The 26781-nt window shown below is 43.5% G+C and overlaps 1 protein-coding gene across 2 annotated transcripts; it reads right to left on the reverse strand.

Annotated features, from left to right (window-relative positions):
* Positions 1-3149: 3149 nt before the first annotated feature.
* Positions 3150-20667, reverse strand: LOC130375613 (major histocompatibility complex class I-related gene protein-like). 2 transcript variants are annotated; one of them, XM_056582644.1, is made up of 8 exons: positions 20587-20667; positions 20026-20166; positions 17036-17302; positions 10202-10480; positions 8290-8589; positions 7789-7893; positions 6887-6954; positions 3150-3317 (listed from the first exon to the last, which is right to left on the reverse strand). In XM_056582644.1, the coding sequence occupies exons 2-8, from the start codon at positions 20078-20080 to the stop codon at positions 3183-3185; spliced, it is 1209 nt and encodes a 402-aa protein (XP_056438619.1). In that variant the 5' UTR covers positions 20081-20166; positions 20587-20667; the 3' UTR covers positions 3150-3182. The 2 variants fall into 2 exon arrangements, with proteins under 2 accessions (XP_056438619.1, XP_056438620.1); XM_056582645.1 differs by lacking the exons at positions 3150-3317; positions 20587-20667 and adding an exon at positions 5033-6563 and having other exon boundaries at positions 20026-20189.
* Positions 20668-26781: the final 6114 nt, after the last annotated feature.

The following is a 26781-nucleotide window of genomic DNA, read 5'->3' on the forward strand; positions in this document are numbered from 1 at the left end:
ATCCTGAGAGGCACCGCCAATATTTCAATTCCCCGCTAGGAAGTGTGCAATGGCAGAACCGTATGGCCTAGTCATGATGACCTATAATTTAGTTACTATCCCTCTCTGGTATAAATACTCTTTTGCATATATATATATATATATTTCATCCCTCGGGATAAATACAGTGATGTTATTGCTGTGCTGGACTCAGTAGCCAGTCTATTTTATTTGAGTGTTCGAGACACTTAATGTTATTTTTCCTTAAACCCAGAGAGACAGTTAATACATGACAATGCATTTTTTAACTTTGCCTGTGTTTTCTTTTACTTAGCCTATCTATTTTATTGTATTTATTCTATTTCGATGTGAAGCACTTTGAGTCTGCTTCATGTATGCAAAGTGCTAAATAAATGAAGTTGCCTTGCCTTAAATAAAAATATATATATTACAAGTAATCTGGGGCCGTATTCACAAAGGATTTTAGGGCTAAAAGTAGGTCCTAACTGGCGAATTTAGGAGTAACTCCTAAAAATAATGGGCGTGTCACTCTTAAATTTAGGACTCCTAACTTTTTTCACTAAGAGCAATTCACAAAGTATTTTAGGCCTAAAAGTAGCACCTAAGTCTAGGAGAGCTTAAAAGTCCTCAAGAGGACTCCTAACTCAGTAAGACCTATTCACAAAGAATCGTAAATGCCTGCGAGACGAAATGTTAGGGTATTAAACTTGTTGTGGAGTTAATCGCAATGCAATAACATCCCCGACTAACAGGAATAATCCGATTAGTCCCGAAATAAAATGTTATAAAAATTATAAATTATAAGAAAATATATATAATTTATAAAAAATAAAAATAATATCGCCATCAAAAGACGAGGACGTGTTCGTCAATAGGAAGAAAGTGCATTCCATCAACACGCAGGTTGTTTTTGATGCAAATTTTAACATAGCCTACTGGATGTTGTTGCAAAGTGGCCTGGATCTTCAGTTTGATTCGCGCATTTTAATGGTGAGCGGTCTGAGGCAGCTTTTTGAGATGTAGGAGTTGGGTGTCACTTGCTGGGTGACAGTGACTATCCATGCAAGACGTGGCTCTAGACACACCCTACCTCAATCCACAACCGGGAGCACAGTTAAAGTGTAACATGTAAGTGATTACGCAGATTACGCTTAGTCCTATGCGTAAAACACATCGTATTGGCTCTTTGCGAGCACACAAACATACACGAAATGTTGTGGAGAGAGGAATTGGGCAGATGAAACGTCGGTTTCATGTCCTCCACGGCGAAATACGCCTCACCCCAGAGAGGGCAAGCACAGTAATCACTGTATGTGCCATTCTACACAACCTTTGCAAGCGGAGGAACATTCCACAGCCAGACGATGATGATGATGATGATGATGATGATGATGATGGCGATCAACATTACAAGGAATTTGGCCGTGTGGAACCGAGTGGACTGGCATTTAGGGATCACTTTGAAAACACATTTTAGGTAAACACCTTGGCACAAATCAGTCAACACTTGGGTAGTTCTCTGTAACATTTATTTTCTTTTAGATTTTACGTATTTTTATTGTTTGCTTTCTCTCTCTCTTGAACGTGCAGGCTACAACGTCATTATCGTGGTCTGCACAAAATTGTCATCATGCGTGTATTCTGCTAACTGCACTATAACTACTTCATTTCGGAATTAATTTCTAGCCTAGGCTATTTCCTTGTTTTTCGGTGATTCAGTGGGCTCGTCTGAACAACCAATCACCGAACTGACCGCTTCTAAACTCGTGCACGAGAATTGACGTAATCCATAGCAACGGCGCGTCACTCTTAGTTCACTCTTTGTGATTTATCCTTAGTAAGAGTAGGTCTCAGCGGCTTTGTGAATAACTTTTAAGAAAAAACTCCTACGTAAAATGTTTTAGCGCGAGTTAAGAGCACTCCTAGCGGTAAGATAAAATGCTTTGTGAATACGGCCCCTGGTTTCTACCTACATGGTGTGATAATATGTGACTTGATTTCGTCTATTTCCCATTATGGTTAATGGTTTGGGTACTTAGTCCACCATTGTTGATTTCTCACCTGAAGATCCAATCTCCAGAGCTATGGCTCGCCAGGCAATGTCCTTTTTGGAGTCGTCTTTGTAATGACGGGAACTTTGGTCATACAATTCGACATATTTTTCCACCTCGACGACCAGTCTCTCATCGTCCATTCTCGTAATTGTTTCTCACAAACAAAAGAGTGCGACATCCAGCGGTGAGGGGTAGATATGGAGGTTTCTACGGGACCCGGGACGGCGACGCTAGGGAATAGAACATTGGCTCGAAAACTAGTTGGGCGCATGGACATAATAAAGGATGGACCACGGACTGGAAAATGGCCGCCCATTCGTTCCTATACAAACTGCTCAGTGGCGCAGGGTAACCATGGACATAATAAAGGATGGACCACAGACTGGAAAATGGCTGCCCATTCATTCCTATACAAACTGCTCAGTGGCGCAGGGTAACATACAGGAGCGACTTGCTACCGCGTTATGGGGCCAAGACACGTGACCTAGTCCGTGACGTACCGGATGCAGAGATCTTCTTCTTCTTCTAGTTTAGTGGAGGATCATAGTTTTTCCCCATATACCGCCACCTACTGGACGACTACACAGGAGTTTGTGACAAGGACGTTGGCAAATGATACTTTAAATCATAAAAATAAATTCAAAGAAAAAACCAAACTAACGAAACAAAATAAACAAAATAAAACTAACTAACAAAAGAAATGAATAAATAAAAAAAAAATATATATATACTTAAGGTTAAATTCTTCTAATTAGGTTGGTATCTTTTAGCTAATTTATCAGCAATTTCATTGCCATATATTCCATGGTGGGCTGGAATCCAACAGAACTGAATAACTGAACCAAGGCTTATAATATTTAAAAGAAGATGCTTTACCTCTATCACCAAATCTTCACGTATTGAATTATCTGTTATAAAACTTAGTATCTACAACCCATCTAAGAGCGGTTATTATTGTGGCCATCTCGATTGAGTATACTGATAAAGTCACCCACTCTATATCCATATCCTTTTTCAAATTCTGGAATATATATGCCAATACCACATTGTCCTTTGGGATCTTTAGAACCACCTGTAAATATTTTCAGATATCCATAGAATGAAGTATTTAAATAACTTGAGCAGGCATTAGCAAAACTTTGCTTGGTGAGATGCTCTCTTTTTCGAAATGGAATAAGATGCAGCTGGGTAGGCGCTGAGAGGTGATGCATGAGGCATGATGGTGGCACGGCAGACAAGTAGAGGAGCATGATGGACTGGGATCTGATGAGGAAACAAAAAAGATTATCTAACTTAAGATAAAATATACTCTGAAGTTTCCATTTTCTGCAAACAGAAGAGAAGGGGTTTAATTAAGGCTTTGTATCATTAATAAGATAGACTGTGAATAACAAACGAAAAAATATAATATTAAACTTCATAAATATGTAAGATTGCTCCATATAATACCTTAGTAACATAGTAAACGTATGTAGGCCTAAAAAATTCAGTTCAATGTTATTGCTTAAGAAACAGATTCCTTCCAACTAACTATTTACGAAAAATGCAATCAATAATTTATATAAAAGTAAATGTTTACATATCGACCAGCAACGAAGTTGGAGTAGCCTACCCAAATAATGAATTGTAATACACCAACATTGTCAACTGTCATACATAGCTAACCATAACCCTGTCATACATAGCTAAACAAGCAAACGAAAATGAAATACCTACCAACGCAACTGAAATGTTAATATTAGACAATTAACAATATTATGAAAATTACGTAGGTCTCCCATAATCATTCAGGTAATCAATACGTCTGTGCCTGTTACAGCTATTTCAATGATATGTCTGTTATATATCCGTGTTCAACGCCATTCATGTTAAGTAAAAGGACAAATCTCAGACTTCGGAAGTTAATGGAGTGACGGGATATTGATGGTCAATGAAATGATTGAATAAATGTTCAACGTGCATGCATGTAGCCTACTACTTTGACTTTCTAATGTTCTGGCGAAATTACCCAGGTTAAGTGTAAATATTAAGCATATATAAAGCACATACGTGCCTTTTTTTTCATAAATATCCTTAATACATAAAGCGGTGCAGTAAGAATTAAATGACGTCTTCCAAGTAGCTCTAAGCACTGCTTATTAATATTAGACCAAACAAGACTCGTAATGGTAGTTAAAACAATACTTTATTAAAGCATGCAATTGTGTTGTAGAACAAAATAAAAATAAAACGTATGAAGTGCTTGCATGATATTGAAGCCTACAGCGATCATTAGTTAACGCGTGTGGCGGACGGTACCACCTTGTCATTTGTTTACCCAGGTGCCATAGCAACACCATTGCTACCTCTCATTGGCTGAATCTTTGAGAACGTTGTAGACTCGGTCAATATAAGGTCGCGGGGAGACGAAGCTCTGTTCGTTTGTATATTTTATTTACGTGACCATATTTTTGTTTTATGTTAAAAAAAAAAAATCAAAGAACCAGTTCTCTTGTTTTGGGGAACCAGTTCTTGTCGTTCACCTTTGGAATTCGTTCGTTGTGAATGAATCGGTCGCGACCGACTCATCCCTAATGGCCAAGAACGAGCAATGGGCGTGTCTGGCAGAGCAATGGGCGTGTCTGGCAGAGCAATGGGCGTGTCTGGCAGAGCAATGGGCGTGTCTGGCAGAGCAATGGGCGTGTCTGGCAGAACAATGGGCGTGTTTGGCAGAGCAATGGGCGTGTTTGGCAAGTGGCTCCGGCTGCAGATAGACCCTACTCGCCTGGTTGGGTGGCGCGGCGCGGAACGCTGCCGCGCAGCTAGTCGGCGCCGGTGTGGGCTAGTAGATCCGGAATAATGGGGGCAGACTTTTTTACGCGCCGCTTCGGCGCCGGTGTATTTAGGCCTAAAACCAAACATCCTTTAATAATAAACCCTCTAAACGAAGTATGTAAACTTGTCAACCTAACCTAACGATAAGTATATTAAATATATGTAGGCAGTTTATTTTAATGTATTTTATTGAAAGATAACCCAAGTAGGCCTATATATGATCCAATTCCCCAAAAAACAAAGAGTATGCAACAAAGAACGTTAAGGCTAAAGCAACCTAGCTTGATTGTTGGAGCCTATGTAGCAATAGAATTAGCAAGCAGAACTCTAAAATTAATACAATTTAAGCACATTGAATTAATCTAATATTGTATTCAAACTTGACAGAATCTCACCGTCCAAAATCTTAATTCAGAATCTTTAAACATTATTTTAAACATATTAAATAATATAATATTATTATAATATATTAATATTATATATTATAATATATATTAAATAAGTAAAAGGTTATAACATGAAGCGGCGGGAACAAAAACCAAAATTACCATCATTGCGAGGTCGTGTTGCCATGGTTTCCAGGCGTCAGTGAAATATAGTTTGCAATTTTAAGCCAGTGAGTTAATCAAATCTATCACAAAAAAAGATTTACCCTTCTTACAGATTTCCTGTATTCTGGCGCATTTTGGGGATGGCCACTACCTATTTACCTACTATTCATTCAGACTCATAGCCTACATCCTGACTTGCAGGGCCTGGACAAGCTTACACTGCATATTACCTACTTTATGGCAATTCCACTAGCCATTGCTATTTGACCCATTGTTGTCATTCTGATATTGAGACAAATCATGATCACTGTCCTATAGTGCCCATTTTTTGTGAGTCTCAATGTCTACTTCAAATGCAGTTAGGATTCGGAATATGCTTCATTTTGTTTATATGCGACAGGCCGAAAGACTAAATGAATAGGCCTATGTAACTTACTTGCTCCTTTTAAGTATAACATTGCTTGGGGAGTCCAATTCCTCCACTGAAAAGGGTGGAAAGTGCTTACAACTCTCTGCTAGTTAGCGATCTATCTCTTCTCTACATGTAGTTGTGTTGCGCGAATGCTGCTGAGGGCGGTAGCCTATTTGATTGATTCGCTGAATTGTTGGTGATAACAAAAAAGAAAAGTGATACCATTGGCCTGGGGCGCACACTGGTGCGAACCGAGGGCGAATTTTCTTGAGCCAATGAAAAGCTGTCGCTGCTTGATAGACAGCAAAACGTTAGCGAGCTTACGTTGACTTCAACGTGGCCGGCGCCCCTGACTTGGAGGAGGGCTTTATTTCGAATGACCAATAACTAGCCTAGCCCAAATCATTGACGTTCAGACGCATTTAAATGGTTGCTGGCAGTGATAAGTACATCACACATTAAACGAGGTTAAACACTATGTATTTTTGTTGATTTATTTCGTATTGATAATAGTTGATTAATAGTTGGCAGATATATTAAAGTGAATATTTCATGGAGGGGCGGCGCCCTAGCGCCCTCTATTGACCCACCGCCACTGGTTGATATCAAAATAAAGTTAACTATGAATGTTATTGTAATTTAGCAAATGTAGTATCTTTAGTAAGCTGAAGTCCCAAGCCTGATTGTGAGGATTATAAATGAACAGTGATCCACAGTGATTTAACTTTGACGCTAAACAGCAAGGAAGCACAAGTCAGCATTAAACATTTAACACATTATCACTGTGAGGATTTACTTTTAATATATTACTTTGATGAAGTACTGTTAACATATGACTGTAAATCTATTACTGTGATGAAGTACTGTTAAATCGACTGTTAATCTATGTGATGAAGTACCGTTAAAATGTGACTAAATGTATTTCTGTGATGGATTATTGTTGTTACTTAAGTAATATTAAGTATTACTATTACTGTGATAAAGTAGGCTGCTAATAAAATATAACTGTGAACATATGACTCTGAATAAGTATTGTAAAGTGGTAAAGTACTGACTGTGGTCAGAGGTTGGGCCTCAGGAGCCGGATTCTGCCCCTCAGTGTTCTCAGAGCTGGTGTCAGAACCTGGGAAGTATCAGAATGGGAGGAGATGAAGTCATGAGCTAGATGTACCTAGATCTATAGAGCTGTATAGTCCAGTGAGCTAGATGTATCTAGATCTATAGAGCTGTATAGTCCAGTGAGATTGATGCATCTAGATCTATAGAGCTGTATAGTCCAGTGAGCTAGATGTATCTGGATCTACAGAGTTGTATAGTCCAGTGATCTAGATGTTTCTAGATCTACAGAGCTGTATAGTCAAGTGAGCTAGATGTATCTAGATCTACAGAGCTGTATAGTCAAGTGAGCTAGATGTTGTTAGATCTATAGAGCTGTATAGTCCAGTGAGCTAGATGTATCTAGATCTACAGAGCTGTATAGTCAAGTGAGCTAGATGTTGTTAGATCTACAGAGCTGTATAGTCCAGTGAGCTAGATGTTTCTAAATCAAGAGAGTTGTATAGTCCAGTGAGCTAGATGTTTCTAGATCTACAGAGCTGCATAGTCGAGTGAGCTAGACAAGTCATCAAGGTCTCTATGTTGGTAGTGGTGTTAATCATAAGAGCAGAACTGCAGGAAAAACTAATTTTACTCACCAACTACTTTGTGAATCTAAAGATCAAGAGAAATGATTAGTGTTGTAACAGTGGTGAATATCCTGATGTTATTATACTTTCATATTCTTAATGCCACAACATCTCTTTGGACATTAGAGAAGGTTCATCATTCAGAGGTGGAGAGGTTTCTACAACCAGACCGCCAGTGGATGAAGACAACCAATCAGATCGTAGGAAGGGGACAGGAAGTAGGGCAGGTGGAGATCAGGTCTCAGTCCTCCTGGAGAGTTTGAACCTCTCACCGTTCCTCTTCTGGTACACAAAGACTCCAACAACAGCAGCAGCAGCAGCGAGGAGGAGAACAAGGAACCCAATGATGAAGGGGATGGTGAGGCCACTCTGGTCCACTGAAGGTAAATCAAGAAAATAAAATCAGTCGTGTAATAATAGATGATGGACAGAGCCCCTCCCCCATCCATCCCTCCATCATTGAACCACATGTCTATGGTCACGTGATGCTACACACACACACACGACTAACACAACGTCAGTTTAACTATTCCTCTAGAATCTGTTATGGTGCTCAGGGTTACTCAGGGATTGATCTGAGACTAGCCCTATTCATAGAACTCATTTACCCACAATCCACCCTGTTTTGCTGCAGTGAGCTACTCCTGAGAGCTGTGTGTTTACCCAGTAGCTTCAGCAGTGTCCAGGTACACCTGGCAGTGGTTGTGATGAGGTCAGGTGGAGGTGGTGAGACATGTGTTCCCCCCCTCCATCCCCTCCAACACCAGTCTTACCCCAGTTGGTCCTGATGAGGGCGGGGTCCAGGGGGGTGGAGATCTCCTCGATGCCTCTCAGCTGGACCACACACTCGTACCTCCCCCAGTCCTCCTGTGGGACGGCCGTGAGGTTGAGGTCCACGCTGACCTGGAAGGTCCCGTCGTGGTTGGGGAGGACCTCCCCGGGGTCCACCTGCTCATGGAGCTCCTGGCCGTCTCTCCTCCAGAACACCACCACCCTGTCAGGGTAGAAGCCTGTAGCATGGCACACCACTGGGGAGGAGGGGCTCCTCTGGAGCAGAGACACCCGCGGACGATCTGGAGAGAGAGAGGGGGGGGGGGGGGGGGGGGGAGGGGGGAGAGAGAGGGGGGGGGAGAGAGAGAGAGAGAGAGAGAGAGAGAGAGAGAGCAAGAGAGAGAGAGAGAGAGAGAGAGAGAGAGAGAGAGAGAGAGAGAGAGAGAGAGAGAGAGAGAGAGAGAGAGAGAGAGGGGGGAGAGTGGGGGAGAGAGAGAGGGGGGAGAGAGAGAGGGGAGAGGTAGAGGGGAGAGGTAGAGGGGAGAGGTAGAGAGAGGGGGGAGGAGAGAGACAGAGCGAGAGAGAGAGAGGGGGGGAGAGAGGGAGAGAGAGAGGGGTTGATAGAGATAAGGGAGAGAGAGAGAGAGAGAGAGAGAGGGATAGAGAGAGAGAGAGAGAGAGAGAGAGAGGGATAGAGAGAGAGAGAGAGAGAGAGAGAGAGAGAGAGAGAGAGAGCGAAGAGAGAGAGAGAGAGAGAGAGAGAGAGAGAGAGAGAGAGGAGAGAGAGAGAGAGAGAGAGAGAGAGGGGGGGAGAGTGGGGGAGAGAGAGAGAGAGGGGAGAGAGAGAGGGGAGAGGTAGAGGGGAGAGGTAGAGGGGAGAGGTAGAGAGAGGGGGGAGGAGAGAGACAGAGCGAGAGAGAGAGAGAGGGGGGAGAGACAAAGAGAGAGACAGAGAGAGAGAGGGGGGGAGAGACAAAGAGAGAGAGAGGGGGTGATAGAGATAAGGGAGATAGAGACACACAGAGGGAGCGGGGGAAGAGAGAGAGAGAGAGGGGGGAGAGAGAGAGGGAGAGAGAGAGAGGGGGGGGAGAGAGAGAGGGGGGAGAGAGAGAAAGAGAGAGAGGGGGGGAGAGAGAAAGAGAGAGAGGTGGGAGAGGGGGGGAGAGAGAGAGGGGGGAGAGGGGGGGAGAGAGAGGGGGGGGGGAGAGAGAGAGAGGGGGGAGAGAGAGAGAGAGAGAGGAGAGAGAGGGAGAGACAGAGAGAGAGGTTAGAGAGAGAGAGAGAGAGAGAGACCGGAGAGATGAGAGAGAGACGAGAGAGAGAAGAGAGAGAGAGAGAGAGAGAAAGAGGGGAGAAAGAGAGAGGGGGGGAGAAAGAGAGAGGGGGCGAGAGAGATACAGAGAAAGAGAGGGGGAGAGAGAGAAGAGAGAGAGAGAGAGAGAGAGAGAGAGAGAGAAGAGAGAGAGGGAGACAGAAACAGAGGGAGAGATTATTTCATAATGTAAACACGTGTTCTTGTCATGTTATATATTCTATATTTCATATTCTTCCATAAGGGGCTGAGTTGCGTCCCCCTTCAGGGTTGAGTCTCGTCTGCTTAATTCAGGACATTAGGACTTAGTTTATATATTGTGGTCAGAGAGAGGGGGGGGAGAGAAAGGGGTGGGGAGGAGGGGGAGAGGGAGAGAGGGGGGGGAGGGAGAGGGAGAGGGGAGGGGAGAGGTAGCGAGCGAGAGGGGGGGAGAGAGAGGGGGGGGAGACGAGAGAGAGAGAGGGGGGGAGTGAGAGAGATCGGGGGCAGAGGGAGAGAGAGCGAGGGGGGGAGGGAGAGGGGGAGAGGGAGAGAGAGAGAGGGGGGGGGGGGGAGAGAGAGAACAGAGACTCAGAGACGCCCACCAGGTCATGTGACTCTACCTGTTCTCTGCAGAGTGCTCTTCCCATAGGCCAGGCCCATCTTCAGCCAATCAACACACTGCTTAGTGAAGAAGTACTTATTGAATTGTAATCGAGCTTTATCCTCATTCCATCTCTGTTTGGTGCTGACAGCCTGAGGTACTGGAGCGACCCAGGTCAGGGTCTTCAGGTCCAACGCTATGAAGTCCTCTCCATCATAACCAAACTGGAGATAACCATCAGTAGAATCATCCTCATCATCCCAATCACAGCCAAGTGTCCTCTGAACAATATGGGCACCTGAGAGAGAGAGAGAGAGAGAGAGAGAGAGAGAGAGAGAGAGAGAGAGAGAGAGAGAGAGAGAGAGAGAGAGAGAGAGAGAGAGAGAGAGAGAGAGAGAGAGAGAGAGAGAGAGAGAGAGAGAGAGAGAGAGAGAGGGTTCATCATTCAGAGGTGGAGAGGTTTCTACAACCAGACCGCCAGTGGATGAAGACAACCAATAGGATTCTAGGAAGGGGACAGGAAGTAGGAGCAGGTGGAGATCAGGTCTCAGTCCTCCTGGAGAGTTTGAACCTCTCACCGTTCCTCTTCTGGTACACAAAGACTCCAACAAGTAGTAGTCCAAGTCCAAGTTTATAATGGCAGGAGCTAAGGAAGTGTGTGTGTGTGTGTGTGTGTGGGGGGGGGAGCCCTAGCAATGGCTCCTGCGCCCCCTCCCTTCTCCGTTTGTTTCCTATATTTAAATTGACTACTTACGGGCGCCACCAGAGGGCGCCCCCAACGCATTTGCCGCCCTAGGCGATCGCCAAGGTCGCCCATGCCGAGCGCTGGCCCTGACTGCGGGGGCATTTAAGAATATAAGTAGCCGTTACCTCCATTAACTATATGTCTTGTTACTTTATCTGTGAATTTGTATTTTGGAGTTAGACATTTTTTCATGTTAACTACAATCTTTTAGAATTATTTTCATTGATTCTTGAGATTAAACATATTTAGCAGTAGATAATACTGTGATCCAATAATTGATTTAATATCGGGATTCTGGACACTCAAGATCACACACAACAGGCTTTGGTCTCTTCTTAAATTTCTATACAAACACTGAGTACTACTACACTGAGTAGCCTACTGCTACATTGAGTACTACTACACTGTGTACTGCTACACTGAGTACTACTACACTGAGTACTGCTACATTGAGTACTACTACACTGTGTACTGCCACACTGACTACCTTTATTAGCATTTGTGCACGGACATGTGCATGCGTGTGTGAGCGCGTGTGAGTTTTTAGGAACAGGGTTCGATTTCGGGGGGGTCTGACCCCCTCGAATGGGTTTTGGACCCCCCAAATAGGGACTAAAATGACAGTTTTGGGGGTACTGAAATACTTACGGGAAGTAGTATTTCTCAATCTGTGCTCATCATGAAAGTAATAATCTAGTGTCATACGATCTCAAACGCCCCTTCAGTGGACTGTACCATTTCTCTGCCTTCAGCATCTTTTGACTTTTGTTTACTTGACATCACTCGACTATTCCTCCATTACGAAACTCCGGCGGCACTGGCAGGTTATGCAGGTTATGTGTGTTCGTCGCTACCAATAGAGCTGTGAGGAGAGCTACGGTATCAAGGTGACGGTTCCTTATGAGTTGTGAAAAAATGCAAGTCAACTAGTTTTGTAGCTCATGAACAAACAAATTAGATTGAGTCACTTGATGTTTGTCATTTCTTTCCTCCGTGGTATTAGCCTACTGTCCTACTTTTAGTCCAAAATAATATATTGCCTTATAGTTATTAGATTTAGTGATATAATGTACGTCCTTTATTTCAGTTAGGGGAGTAGGCAAATTGATTTCAACGCCAGGAGGAGGGCCATTATGTCAATGCATAACATAGCGTTTATGTTCTGCATTCGTCTGTTATATAGCCTTCATCGCCACTGTTGGTGTACGTTCGAAGTAGGCCCATGATGTATAGATATTGTAACGTCAGTGGGGTTGGTTCAGTGTTCACTCGTTGTCAGTCACGTCAGTTAGCCTGCTGCCCGCATTCAGCTCGCCGCTGCTGTCATGCTAAATTTGTACCGGCTGCCAAATTTGTACCGGGCGCGTCATCCATACGTTATCCACTCCAAACCTGCCTGGCAACAGATGATCGCTTAGTCCGTTGCCTGGCAACGGACGATCGCGTCGAATGACGTGAAAGGTTCACGAACATTCGCGAACCTTCTATCTAGCGATCCGTTATCTGTATTGTGCTATTTCGTCCTTGACCTGCTTTAAACACTCAGTTTACTTGCTAAATTTGATTAAACAATTAAATACAATACAAATATAAAGTAAAAACAAGTGTTATCTAGCGATCCGTTTTCTGTATTATGTTATTTCGTCTTTGGCAACATGAGCGCGAATGTTTTTTGAAACCCGCTTTAGACACTCAGTTTACTAGCTAAATTTGATCAAACAATTAAATACAATACAAATATAAAGTAAAAACAAGTGTTATCTAGCGATCCGTTTTCTGTATTATGTTATTCCGTCTTTGGCAAAATGAGCGTGAATGTTTTTTGAAACCTGCCCGGCAACGGACGACGCGATCATCTGCTGACAGGCAGGTTTGGAATGGATTACGTATGGATGACGCGCCCGGTGGAAATTTGGCAGCCGGTACAAATTTAGCATGACACTGCCCCAACCTGGAGGTCACGTGAATGAGCAATCGTGAAAAATCCTCCCATTATACTTTCTGTATTAAGTTGGTGTTGTTTGTTGTTTCCCCAAGATATCTGTTAGCATGTGTTTCTTTCTTCAGAATTAGCTACCTGGCATAGGCCTTTTATACAATTTCAGAAGAATGTAGGCCACACACCGTAAGTGTGTAATGATGAAGGTATGAATATAGAGGCTGGGCTTTCTAATGACGCCATCGCCACCCCCAATGGGAATGCTGACCCCCCCCCCCCCCCCCCCCCCCTCCCCCAGAAGCGAGAGACGCCGAGATCGTTTAATGGCCTGTGGCATGTGCCACCGCAACCACTGACATACCATGGCATATGCCGTTCTGGAACGGTAACTGCCGTTCTGAAACGGTAACTACCGTTCTGAAACGGTAACTGCCGTCGCGACCCAACCCGGTATCACGCGATTGCGTGCTCCTGCGCACGAACGTTAATCTATTGAAGCGTGTTCCCGAGCACGATAGTCCGACTTTTTGCGTGTTACACAAAACGAAATGTAAACCCATGCATTCTGAATGGGAGTGTTCTAAGACAATTAACGTGCTCCACAAAACGCTACGAGAGAGAGAGAAAGAGAGAGCGGGAGGGACAGAGAGAGAGAGAGAGAGAGAGCGAGAGAGGCTTCAGAAAGGGTGTGCGCAGATAGTACAGTGCACCCTAGTTATGTTTATGCCAAAACCTATATATATAATTAGGCTGTGGAAATTGCAATAAGTTAAGAACACAACTTCGCACGTTGAGCACACAGCCGTGTGACTCGTTTATTTTGTAAAAAAGAAAACCGGAAAACAAAGCGTGCTGAAGGTAAACAAATCCAGCATGGTCTGTGACGTCATGAGACGCACGTAATCCTTAGGGACCGCGATCCCTGAACCACCAAGAACGTAAATGACATGCAGTAAACAACAACACAATTGAAAGAACAACACATAACGAAATACTGTAGGTGAATTATGTTACGGTCACTACAAGGCTATAATTATATTATTTAGCGTGTAATGAGACAATCTATAGCCAAATTGTCGAAGATGCCCGAGAATCTTCGGGGATATCAGCATGGGAAATCGGCGAATCAGAGGGGGGGGGGGGGGGACGACACGTTAGTTGAAGGGGGGGGGGGGGGGGGGACACGTTTGTTGAGGGGGGGGAGACACGTTTGTAGGGGGGGGGCACGCTCGACAACGAGAGTTGGTTTTTATTGAACGCTCGACAACGAGAGTTGGTTTTTATTGAACGACACTTCAACACGGAACAGCTGCACGAAACGATGGTCACGTCACTCTCGGTGACGGTGTCGACAATAATGAACACACGAACAATGTTAATAGAACAACACACAACCACATAACATCCCGAACCCATTAACCCCACTTAATCCTAACAACAAAACAAGTTAACAAAAGCCCCATTTGTCAACTGAGAACCCCAATTCCCAGAATCCCCCGCGGCTCCGGAACACGGCGTAGCTTATATTAATCTTTATTATCTGAATGGGAAATGCAATATTTTAGGACAGATACACCATTAAACGCGTTTCTAATGACTTTTCTAGCGAGAAATGTACATTTTCCTTACATAATCTTCAGTCAGTGAATGTGTATGATCTTTATTAATCTTTATTATCTGAATGGGAAATGCAATATTTTAGGACCGATTCACCGTTAAATGTGTTTCTAATAACATTTCTAGCGAGAAATATACTTTTTACTTGCATAATCTTCAGTCAGTGATTGTGTCTGATCTTTAGTTTTATAGTTATTAGGATTTGATCGGCTCGCTCGCATGTTTCAACGACGTCAGGTTGCTTTCGCTAAACTAGCAGCTCACGTGCTTCCTGCGTTTGTGTTATTAAACTGTTACTTTATGTAACTTTTAATGATATCATCTTGTTAGAAACACGTATATCTGAGAGCCAACCCAGTCGCCAAAAGCATACGTTGACAGTGTACTTTTCGTGAACACTGGATTACGTCGCATTTCAACATAAAATTGCGTGTTATACACACACACACACACGCACGCACACGCACAGACACACGCACACAAGCACACACACGCACGCACAGACACACAGACACAGACACACACACACACACACACGCACACACGCACACGGTGCATTTCGCTGCTAAAACAACAAAAAAATATTCCCTCAAATATTATTACTTTCAAAACGTTGGCCAAAATGGCCAATAATATAATTTTTTATTTGGGATGCTTCTAGGACATTTTGGGTGGATTTTGAACGGTATGTGGGGGGCACGTTTTTTGCAGGACCTGGCAACCCTGCGCTGTTGCCCGAGATCTGGATCCACCCCGGCGTGGTGCCGTCTCCTTTTGACCTTTTGACCCCAGACTTCTGGGGGAATAGCTGAATCAATTCATTAGTCAATCAGAAGCATGTAAATATCTTCCCGGTGGCGTAAGAGGACGAACAAGATGTCCTTCAACATCTACGCTTCCAGGAGATTGCAACGGTGCCACACATGAGCATATTAGGTCCCAGTAGAAACTGGTAATTACCATTTTCCATGAGTGGCATGCCAGTGGAAAAACGGTAGGTGCCAGTAGAAACTGGTAATTACCATTTTCCATGAGTGTCATGCCAGTGGAAAAACGGTGGTTCCAGTAGGAAATGGAACTTCCGATTAACATAATTGGCTTGCCAGCGGAAAAACTTTTGGCCTGTATGCCATGATACCACTGGATCATGTCGATAAAGAAAGGTTTATGACACTGGATCAGGGTTAAATGATAGGAACCTATAGGCCTGCTTAAATTATTTGGTTAAACACCAATAAGAACAAATGCAAAACTTAATATTTGGCCTATTGAATAGTTATGAGCTGAAGCAGTCATACAGTAGGCTTTATTATAGGCTACGCTACTAGAACATTTTGATAAAACACGAGTGGAAAAATGGATGACTGTCTAGCCATAGCCTACAGTGCCACCCCTATAGGGACCTGGCTCTGGTGCACTAACCGGAAACTACGATCGCAACCGCAATAAACATCTCTCTTTGAACGGTGAACTCTTTACACATAGTAGTTATAAAGCTATTAAAACAACAAAATGACTCCATTAATGCAGGATACGTGGAAAATGCATGGACCTATTAAAGAAAATGCGCCAACGTTGGCTCAGCCTGGCTCCGCCTCTTCAGCTACGTAGCTAAGATCGCTGCCGTGGAGCACGAAAGGTGTACATCAATCCACACTCATCGGTTTGACCGTTTTTAGTATACCATCCGGGTCGTTTCACTACACTTCCTTTCGCCCTGATCTTAATTGCAACGCACTACGTACTCAAACTATATAAAAAATAAGTCATACAAAAATAAAGTATAATGACTGCGGATAGTATGGATATTGGAACAAAGCAATAGACTATAGCTCTATGGCCACCTAGAAGGCTAGGCTATAACTACCGTCACCGGAGCAAGTCCGGCTGTTTTCAAAAGCATCTGTCATTACAAAAGCAACAACAAACAGATCGGAAATATCCTAACAACAGCACGGACGAGAGAAACGTGTAAATCCCTTTATTTACGGCGTTATGTTGTGATATTGTGTCAATAAATACCAAATATATATACCTTTACATTTATGGCAATACCTGTCTTGAAATTATACGGAGGAGTTATGCTGGTGTCACATACCATTGTTGGGAACTGCAGTTACCGTTCGACCTGAACGGCAGTTACCGTTTCAGAACGGCAGTTACCGTTCCAGAAAGGCATATGCCATGGCATTACCGTTTCAGAACGGTAGTTACCGTTTCAGAAAGGCATATGCCATGGCATTACCGTTTCAGAACGGCAGTTACCGTTCCAGAAAGGCATATGCCATGGCATTACCGTTTCAGAACGGTAGTTACCGTTTCAGAACGGTAGTTACCGTTTCAGAACGGCAGTTACCGTTCCAGAACGGCATATGCCATGGTATGTCAGTGGTCGCGGTGGCACATGCCACAGGCCAATAAACGATCTCGGCCCTACTGCCCGAAGCTGGGGGGGTAATTGGAACACTGTTAGGGAGCATGGTGAAACTTTATTCTGGGTTTAAATGATGAATATCTAAATGTGAGAGGTCAGACATCAGATATAAACTTACCTCCTGTCTGGTTAAAGAGCTTCTTCAGATCCAACATCTTGGCCCTGAGTATCTGCTGGGCACCCAGCGCCATTCCAGACATCGTCTCCAGTTCACCTGGATGATCTCTGTTTAACTCTTCCGTCCAGGCCTGTTTCAGCACTATTCCCTGGGTGCTGCGGTCATAGTACCCAAACTGAACTCCATCCACCATCGCAACAGCAACAAACTCTGAGAAGGTTGGGAGTCCAGTCGATGACGAGGAGAAATACTGCAGAGAGTGAAGCACTGTAGACAGACAGACAGACAGGTTAAGACTTTACATTACTGTAGGCAGACAGACATGTTACTACTGTTCATCCCTCAAGACAGAAAGGCCCATGGCCCCTCCCTCTGCTCTATGGCTCCCCCTGTACTATGGCCCCGCCCCCTGTCTCATGGCTCCGCCCCCTGGCCGTCCAGGTAATGTAGGAACCTTTAGTTTGATCTTATTGACATCCAAACATCTCACTGTAGCCCACAGCACTGGCTGTCCAGACCTTCAACTACAACACAACCTGCTATCTCTTAATCATTACTGCTGACAAGAATAATAAACGATTATTTAAATAACTATTACAATGTTTTTATAATTATAAGTATATTGGTGAATTTCTGTATTTGATGCAGACATTTTAACTATCTTCACATTGCTATCATCTGAATGATAATAATTAATAATATAATAATATAATTATTATATTTCATAATAATATATTGACAGCAATGATAATAATTATATAAGTGTGTGTCTGCATGTGTCTATGCGTTTGTGCGCGTGTGTGATGATTCTCCAAGAACGTTGAAAGGTTAATAATAAGATATCTCTGAGTGTTAATATAAAATAAAGGTATCATTCCTTTCGCGGTGTGTTAGCGCTTGTGGGGGGTCGAGTGCTAATAAGCGGCCAGAGTGAGGTTTGGAAATATTCACGCTGTGGAGCTGGATAGAGAACACCTGGGAACGGGGTGAGGTACAGCTCAGAGTTCACTTGCGTCCCAGCATTTTGCATTCAACCATTTGCATTCATTCTTGGCAGGAAACACAGGCCTTTATCTTCATCTAGATAGAAAATCGTCTCAGCAGTGGAAGAGTTCAAGGCTCATTTAAACTGTTTCTCTTGGACCACACTGGAAGAATAACAGCCTGATTTCAACCTTGATTTTCCACTGAGTCAAGACCAGTTGATGCCAAGAATGAATGCAAACCGTTACGGTTTCAATCTATCCGGTTTCGAAGTATCTCCGTAAAGACGAAGCCAAGCGAAACCGGGTAGATCTGTAGAAACGCTGTAGTACACATTCCAGGCCCATAAGGGGCGACATGCGAGCATGCGCATAAAGGCTGCCCTTATGCGCATGCTCGCATGTGATTTCTGAGACTCCGCGGGCTTAAGAGCCATTGGCTAGGAGGTCGAGGGGTGGGGCGATGACGTCATGGTTTGCGGTTTCAGTCGGTTTCAGGCGTACACACAAATCCAAAACGAAACCGGGTAGATTTGAAACCACCTCCGAGGGTGGTTTCAGAAGTTTGCGGTTTCGGTCAGCGGATTCGCCGGCTTCGTGTGTACGGAAGGCCGAACCGTACAAGACCTTTGCGGTTTCGCCATGAAATCGTCTTCGTGTGAACGGGGCCAGAGTCTCTCTCTCTCCCTCTCTCTGTCTCTCTCCCTCTCGTACAAAGGCTTGTTTGTAGAATGTTTGAAATGTCAATCTCAATTGCAATGCCAATTGCAACCTCACTCACACATACAAAGTCAGTATATGACTGTTTGTGATGTTTCGCTAAATATATCACTGTTTGTGGGGGTTCACCCTAACTACTTCTACTCTTGCTGGTTATATTGATATTGATTTGATCTTAATAATAAACAGTGCTGGTTTGTCTGGCAATTTGGCAAAGACAGGTGTTATCTGAAACCTTATTCTCTTTCTAGTTCCATCGTGACTATTAGTTTGTGGACTGCTACACTTTGTGCGTTCTCCACTTTCCATCTTTATTTTGGAGTAATAAAGTGTACATATCTTTGGCTTGGGCCCCCAATTTGCTAAATCCGCCACTGTGAATACCTGCCTGTAAAGGGTGCAGCAAGATGAGGAAGTAAAAAAACAGTGTTTAAGTCAAGACCTTTAATGCTATCAGGCCATCAACAGCTGCAGTCATGTAGAACATTTCCGTCAAAATATCTTTGTTGTCATTGTTGTAGGCTTTAAAATTAAAAACTGTCTCTGACATTGCTTATATAATGTGCGTGTTTGTATGGGTGTGTGTGTGTGTGTGTGTGTGTGTGTGTGTGTGTGTGTGTGTGTGTGTGTGTGTGTGTGTGTGCATGTCTGTCTGTGCCACCTTGCCTTGGCCGCTTTCTGAATTGAAGCCTGTAAAGGGTTTAACAAGATAAGAAGGAAGAAACACAAGAAGAATCCAACCCAACAAGAAATATTAATTGACGAAAAATGAAGGAAGAAAATAACCCTGTCTATTAGAGAACCACACGACAGTACAAACATGCTTACCCTTACTCTGAGCATTCTAGATTAGCTTTACCTGCCTATCCACCATTCAGTCTGTACATATTTTTTCTCTGTTCTGTTTTTAAGATCGTATAAGGTAGGCCCCATACATATCTTTGCCTTGGACCCCCATTTTGCTAAATCTGCAAAAGTTAAAGTACACGGATTCCCTCCTAACTGAAGTTTAATGTTTGGTACTGATGATAGATTGTACATTTGGGAACGAAATCATCAAACAAGTGCTCTGGATCGTTTTCACAATTGAAACCAGAATAAATGTTCTTATATTAGTTGAAATACTCACAGTAAAAGCTGAATCATGTTGTGGATTAATTTAACTCATTAGAGAGGATAATCAAATACTTTTCAAACGAATTAGGGAATCTAAGCATCGTTTCAGGGTCCATAAACAAACCTTTTGGAAGGATAGTTTTGAAAAGTGAAAACTTGAATCAGTCTTACCTGAGGACACACCGTGACCAAAGATCAACAGCAGCAGCCCCGTTAGCGCCTTCATATCGATGTATTCAGAAGAACAGCTCGATGAGATTATCCACAGAGACGTGACTCCGACTCGAGCATCAGACGCACTGACCAGGAAACCTGCGAACAAGAGACTGATCACGAGGGAGAGGCCGGACTGGACCAATAGGAATTCAATACGGCTGCGACGTCATTCCTTTCCAGGAGAACTTAAAAATGAAACTAACTGACACACACACACACACACACACACACACACACACACACACACACACACACACACACACACACACACACACACACACACACACACACACACACACACACACACACACACACACACACACACACACACACGTAAATAATGTTCACTGATAAATAATGGTCAGAAAGATATTGTCATGGTCCGCTCCTGGTTTACCCCTTCACCTGCCTGCCACCCTGATCTCCCCTAATTAACCCAACCACCTGCACCTGTGCTCCCTCTATATAAATCCTCTCCTCCACTCAGTCTCTGCCAGGTCATCTCTCGTTACTCACCGAGCCTTCCCGCAACTCCTGAACTGTTTCTACAGCGCTGATCCTGCCTGTTCCCGAACCTTCGCCTGTCTGACCAACCGCCTGTTGTCGAGTCCCTGCCGGTAGTGATGGGCAAATTAAGTTTTGGTGAAGCACTGAACCACTGAAGCACATTGTTTCGAAAAATGGGTTCATTACTTGAAGCTTCAGTAACAGTGACCTCTCCTGGTGAAGTGCCATGGCTGCAACTAAATTAGCCCGGCTAGAGTGTGGTCATGAGGCTTTAAGACAGTGACATAAATCTAGTGTGCACACACCAAATCTCACACACACACACACACACACACACACACACACACACACACACACACACACACACACACACACACACACACACACACACACACACACACACACACACACACACACACACACACACACAAAGATGTCATTCTTTTTACAAGTAAAGATTAATGTATTTGTGTATTGTGTTATTGGGGAGAGAGTAGGAAAAATTAGGATGTGCTTGGAAAACATGGCACAAGTTGTGTGTAGCCAGGGGATATGGGACAGGGAATACTCAAAGATTTTGATTTATGAACATTATTTTTTCAACACTTTTTGGACTGAGCCTGTTTCTTTTCTTGCTCACAACTTCTCCACATTTGGAGAACACTCGTTCAGAAGGAACGGAGGAGGCCGGCGTACATAAAAATTGTTGCGTCAGTTTGAAGAGATGAGGGTTCACACATTTTTGTGATTGATCCAGTACTCGACGGTTTCATTTTTTGTATCCCTTTTTACTTTTCACAGCATTACCTGTCGTTGATGGAATTTCTACATTTGCTGGAGCTGGTTGAGATGATGGGGAGGTGGAGGGCTCTTCCTCATGAGTGACAGGTGGTGTGTTTCTTATTAATAACTCTGAACATTGAAAAGTGAGTCGTTTTACTGCTGCCTGTGCATTTGATTGATTGTAAAAACCAATTGCTTTGAATCTAGGATCGAGCAGAGTGGAATGGGTCAGTGCGGTATGATTTTTCTCTATACTGTCAAATTTGTTTTGCATCATAATGATCATGTTCTCCCCCAGTTGTTTGGCAGTGGTGGGACTTGCTTTCCCCATTGAATCAAACAAGTAAAGCATGAGCATTTTGATCATTGGGATGATCTTTGACCCAGAGACTCTCTTCTCCTCAGAGAGTTCTACCGTTGCCTGGTAGAAGGGGGCAAGCAATTTCAGGCATGCAGAGATGGTGTCATAGTCCTCAGATGACAGAGGTCTCACGTCAGTTCTAAGGGTTGCAAGAGCTGCCTCCACTGCCTGTCTCTCCTCAAAAAGGCGCTGAAGCATGTGATAAGTGCTATTCCAACGGGTGTCCACCTCCTGAATAAGCTTATGGACTGGACTCTGCATCTGCTCCTGCACTTCTCTGAGCTTCTCTTTTGCTGTGGTGCACGTCTTAAAATATGTCACCACCTTCCGTGGCCTTGATCTGACGTCTGCCAGGCCAGGAGTTGCATCCAGGTTCTTCTTTACAACTAAATTTAGAGCATTTGCAAAGCAAACCACATGGCGAATATTTAAATTTCTCACAGAGGCAATCATATTGGCTCCAGCATCAGTAACAATGGAGGTGACTTTGCCTTCAATGCCCCATTCCTCCGTGAGCGACCTCTTTGCAGCTGAGATGTTATCAGCAGTATGAGACACAGGGAAAGGCAGCACTCCCAAAAGAACTGTGACCAGCTTTGCAGAGTCATCCACATAATGGCAGGTGACTGCTAGATATGCGTCCATATTAATGGAGGTCCACATATCAGCAGTCAGGCTAACAGCTTCAACGCTCTGCATGACAGCCCTGGCCTTGGTCTTCTCCCCCTCATACTTCTGGACCACCATGTTCTTAAGAGCCTGTCTGGATGGCAGAGTGTATAGGTAGGATCCAGAAAAGCCACAAAGTTCTTAAAACCGTTGTCGTCCACAGTGGAAAAAGGCTGCAGGTCTTTTACAATCAAGTTTACAAGAGCCTCATCGATCTCTTGCTTCCGGTCCACTAAAACAAATAAATAAAGACATACAAATACAATCAACAAAAGAAATGAAAGATTTATGTAAAATTGCAGGCCTATGATTCATGAAATGAAATAATATATTGCGATAGAGTGTGTCTAATAATAAAGCACCTTACCATGACTTGTGTTCCCCTGATTTACAGCAGCTCTATGCTTTGCGTTGAAGTGCCTATTCATGGATGATGTATTTCCATGGTACTTCAGTTCAGCAGAACATACCAAGCACCGCACCTGCAGCGATAATCTTTTCCTTATTATTTGTAAATAAAAAGCATTTAGAGTCTTCAAAGCAATAGCTAAATGGCTACACTAATCATAGGCCTATAATTAGTTAGTTAGATAAATACTTTTAAATACGTTTACTGATAGTTAAAGTTCTATACCTCTACTTTTCCTACATTAATCTAAATATTTAACAGCCAGCGCACCTTATCAGGAGCGATCAGAATAAAGTGTTCCCACATGTCAGAACGACCTCTCTTCCTTGATGCTTCCATAAATATGATAAAGCAATACGAACGTTATGACTGTCATAGCATGAGATCTGCTACTATGAAGCAGACGCAATGTTGTGCATTCAAGTTTTTATGCTTTGAAGGCGCTACAATTCAGACTCGAAACGAGGTCGTGCCAGTTCCGCAAACCACTCATTCAGAGAAAGAAGCAGTTGCTGTTTCGGACGCCATATGTCACTGGATTTTTCTGCAACATGGCAACCTTCGAAGCCGTGGTTTTATGGTTCGTGTAGTTATGGTATGAAGCACGTATCGGCGCTTCAGTGTCGGACCGCCATCACTACCTGCCGGCCTGTCAGCTTCCCTGTTTCCTGCTCCTCGCCTGCCTGTCTTCCCTCCTGATACCGACCCCTTGCCTGCCCGACTTCCCGCCCGCCGACGGAACCCCAGCCTACCTGATTGCCTGCCGGCCCCCGAACTCTTGCCTGCCCCCCGTTTACTCTGCCTGCCCGATCATCTGTGCAAACAATAACCTTTGGACTGCCCAGTCTGTGCACTTGGGTCCTGCCTAACCCCCCCGTTACAGATATAAAGTTCAGAAAAATATAATGTACAGATATACATTATGTCGGCCATAATGTTTAGCTATAAATAATCTTCCTCTATGTAATGTTAAGATATATACAGTTCAGCTAAATGCGTGTTGAGTGTATGTGCGTAGATCGGTGTGCAGCTGAGTGCGTGTGTTTGCATTGCTGAATTTTACATTGCTGCTTTAATCCGGTCACCCATTGTCTCTCTGTGCGTACAATACAACGTAAAGTTGTGTTTGTTTTTGAGCTGGTTTGCTATAGATCCTAGGTGTCCATATATCAGGGATTAATGGACACAGTATAATTAAAGGAAATGCAAACATAGACATCCTATATCATATATATATGCTGAAGGATGTCTATGTATACAAACGCTGAAAAATATATTGACACTACAAGTTGGTGTCGGCAGGGTTGCTATGTCCGGTCGTTATGCGTTATATACGTTGTCAGTCCTTTGGGTTCATCATTCGCTACGTCATAGCTGTTTCGAAAAGTGTGTTTCCATCTCCCACATCGCGCATTTACTCCCTTTCGCATTTCTCAACAACCACCTCAAGCGAGCGGATTTTGTGAATTAGAGGATTTTTGTGCGAAAAAGACGCTGGAACAAGACTCCTTTTGGACACAGCCCATTACACGTCATACTTCACTGGACGGCCGCCAGTGTTGGCAGTTTAGGTGTTATATTGCTGGTTTTGCCACAGTTACCATGAAAAAGTAATCAGACAACTGATTACTAGTTACTCCTTAAAATAGTAACTTAGTTACTTTACTGATGAATTGATTTTAAAAGTAACTAAGTTAGATTACAGGGTTACTTTATTAGTTACATTTAGCTGCGACAACACCCCCCTGCCGCCTAAAAATAAAAAAAATTACAACCGGTTTGGCCAATGCTAAGTTTTGGTCCCCCCCCCTGTCAACAATTGTTCTTTCAACCCGCCCCCCCCCCAACAATTGATCTTGCTGCCTGAATGATGGAAGAATAACTAGAATAGATGTGTCAAGAGGGTTAGAATCATCAATTGACCTCACTTTGGTTTCTGCACAACTACAACAGCTAAGTGGGATGTCATTCAAGACAGTACAGTAGGGAGCGACCACTACCCAAGGTCTCTGTATGCAGATGATGGGGCGTTGTGGGTTAAAGGCCGTAATGGTACGTTTGCTGAAAAGAAGCTACAGGCAGCTGTAAGCACAGTAGAGAAATGGGGCAATAAGTGGGGCTTCCGTTTCTCAGTTGAGAAGACTCAAGTGAGATGTTTTTTCCAGGAAGAGGGAAAATCCAACCTTACGAATCGTACTCTATGGACAAATGGTAAAGCAAGTACAAGTTATTCGGTTTCTGGGAGTCTGGATGGATAGTAAGCTGACCTTTGGAGAACATATCCAGAGAGGAGTGATGAGATGCAAAAAGGCAATCAATGTAATGAGGTGCTTAGCTGGAAGTAGCTGGGGCACCAGTATGAAATCCCTTAAGCAAAATGTACATTGCCGTAATCAGATCAGCATTAGAGTATGCGTGTATTGCATATGGTTCAGCTTGCAAAGTCACATCTTACCAAATGTGATGTATACAGGCACAGGCCATCCGGCTGTGTTGTGGGGCATTCAAGACTTCATCAGTTGCAGCTCTACAGGTGGAGGTTGGAGAGTTACCATTATATTTGAGGCGTATGCAGTTGTCCATGGCATACTGGACTAATTTGCAAGGAAACACACAAGATCATCCAACCAAATCAGTTCTAGAGCCATGCTGGGAGCATGGGGGTACAAAGCTAAATAGTTTTGGATGGGTAGGAGATAGCTCTGGCAGGGAGTTAGGGATATCCAATTTAACACATAGCTGTACAGTAGCCTACCACTACCAGCAACTCCCCCTTGGCTTCCCCCATGCCGACAGTAGATCTTGAAATTATTAAGAAATCAAAACAATGTATGAATTTGGAGGGATGAATAGTAGGATACAACAGTATATAAGTGATAAGTATAACGGGTCAATTCAAATTTTACAGACGGGTCAAAAGATCCAGACACAGGTAGGACAGGGGCTGCAGTACACATACCACAGTTTAATGTATCAATTATCAAAAGAACGTCAGATCATTTAGCAGTATTCACAGTGGAGCTGTTAGCCATTGTATTGGCTCTCTGGTGGATAGAAGAGGGAAGGTCAAGTAGATGCATCATTTGCTCAGACTCAATGGCAGCTCTAGTCAGCATCTCAAATGGCAAATCTACCTGTAGGCCTGATCTAGTGTATGAGGTTCTTCAGAGTTTGTTTAAAATAGAAAGAAATGCAAATAACGGTGGGCTTTTTATGGGTCCCATCCCATGCTGAAGTAGAAGGCAATGAGGTTGTCGACATGTTGGCAAAAAAGGCACTGAAACAGGATATACAGCCTGGGTGTTCCATAAGTAAATCTGAAGTTAAAACAATAATTAAAATCTGAAAATCAACAAGGTGTGGCAAGAACAATGGATAGGGAAAATAAGGGTCGGTTCCTGCATAGAATCCAGAGGCAGGTGGTAACAAGGAGACAGGGCTGCTGGAACAGAAGATGTGAGGTTATCATCACAAGACTACGCATAGGGCACACATGTCTTAACCACAGTATGAACATCATAGGCAAACATGAAACAGGGGTCTGCCCAAAGAGAAACAGTGGAGCATGTTTTACTACGATGTGAAGCGTACAATTGGAGAGAAGGGAGCTGTTGAAAAATGTTAAAGCTTTGGGTCAAACAAGCTTGACCTTAGAGGGTTTACTCTCCTTTTCCACACTGAGACCACCAGCATGGAAACATGTATTGAGTTATCTAAAAGCAACAGGTTTATTTGCAGATTATAATTAATCTGTTGTTTTCTATTTATATGATTTTGTTTATTTACCTTTGTTCTTTTGCATAGTTTATAACGTATAACCTCCATCGAAGCTCTAAAACAAACAGTAGGTGGCGGTAATGCACCATATTGGTTTGCCAACCGCCAATAAACTCGAAAGAAGAAGAAGAAGAAGGTCTCAGGTGTGTGCAATGACCCTGCTGATTGGGGAGTGTAGAATAGACCTGCCGTGCCAATCCCCCAA

This window comes from Gadus chalcogrammus, chromosome 22 (assembly GCF_026213295.1).
Source record: "Gadus chalcogrammus isolate NIFS_2021 chromosome 22, NIFS_Gcha_1.0, whole genome shotgun sequence".
NCBI lineage: Eukaryota > Metazoa > Chordata > Actinopteri > Gadiformes > Gadidae > Gadus > Gadus chalcogrammus.

Excerpts from the sequence above, each read along its gene's own strand:
- LOC130375613 (XM_056582644.1), bottom strand. The coding sequence starts at position 20,080 with ATGAAGGCGCTAACGGGGCTGCTGCTGTTGATCTTTGGTCACGGTGTG. Across the intron at positions 7,894-8,289 it reads CCTCATCAGGACCAACTGGG|TGGACCAGAGTGGCCTCACC; the intron begins GTAAGACTGGTG and ends ATTTACCTTCAG. Across the intron at positions 6,955-7,788 it reads TGTGTACCAGAAGAGGAACG|GTTCTGACACCAGCTCTGAG; the intron begins GTGAGAGGTTCA and ends GATACTTCCCAG.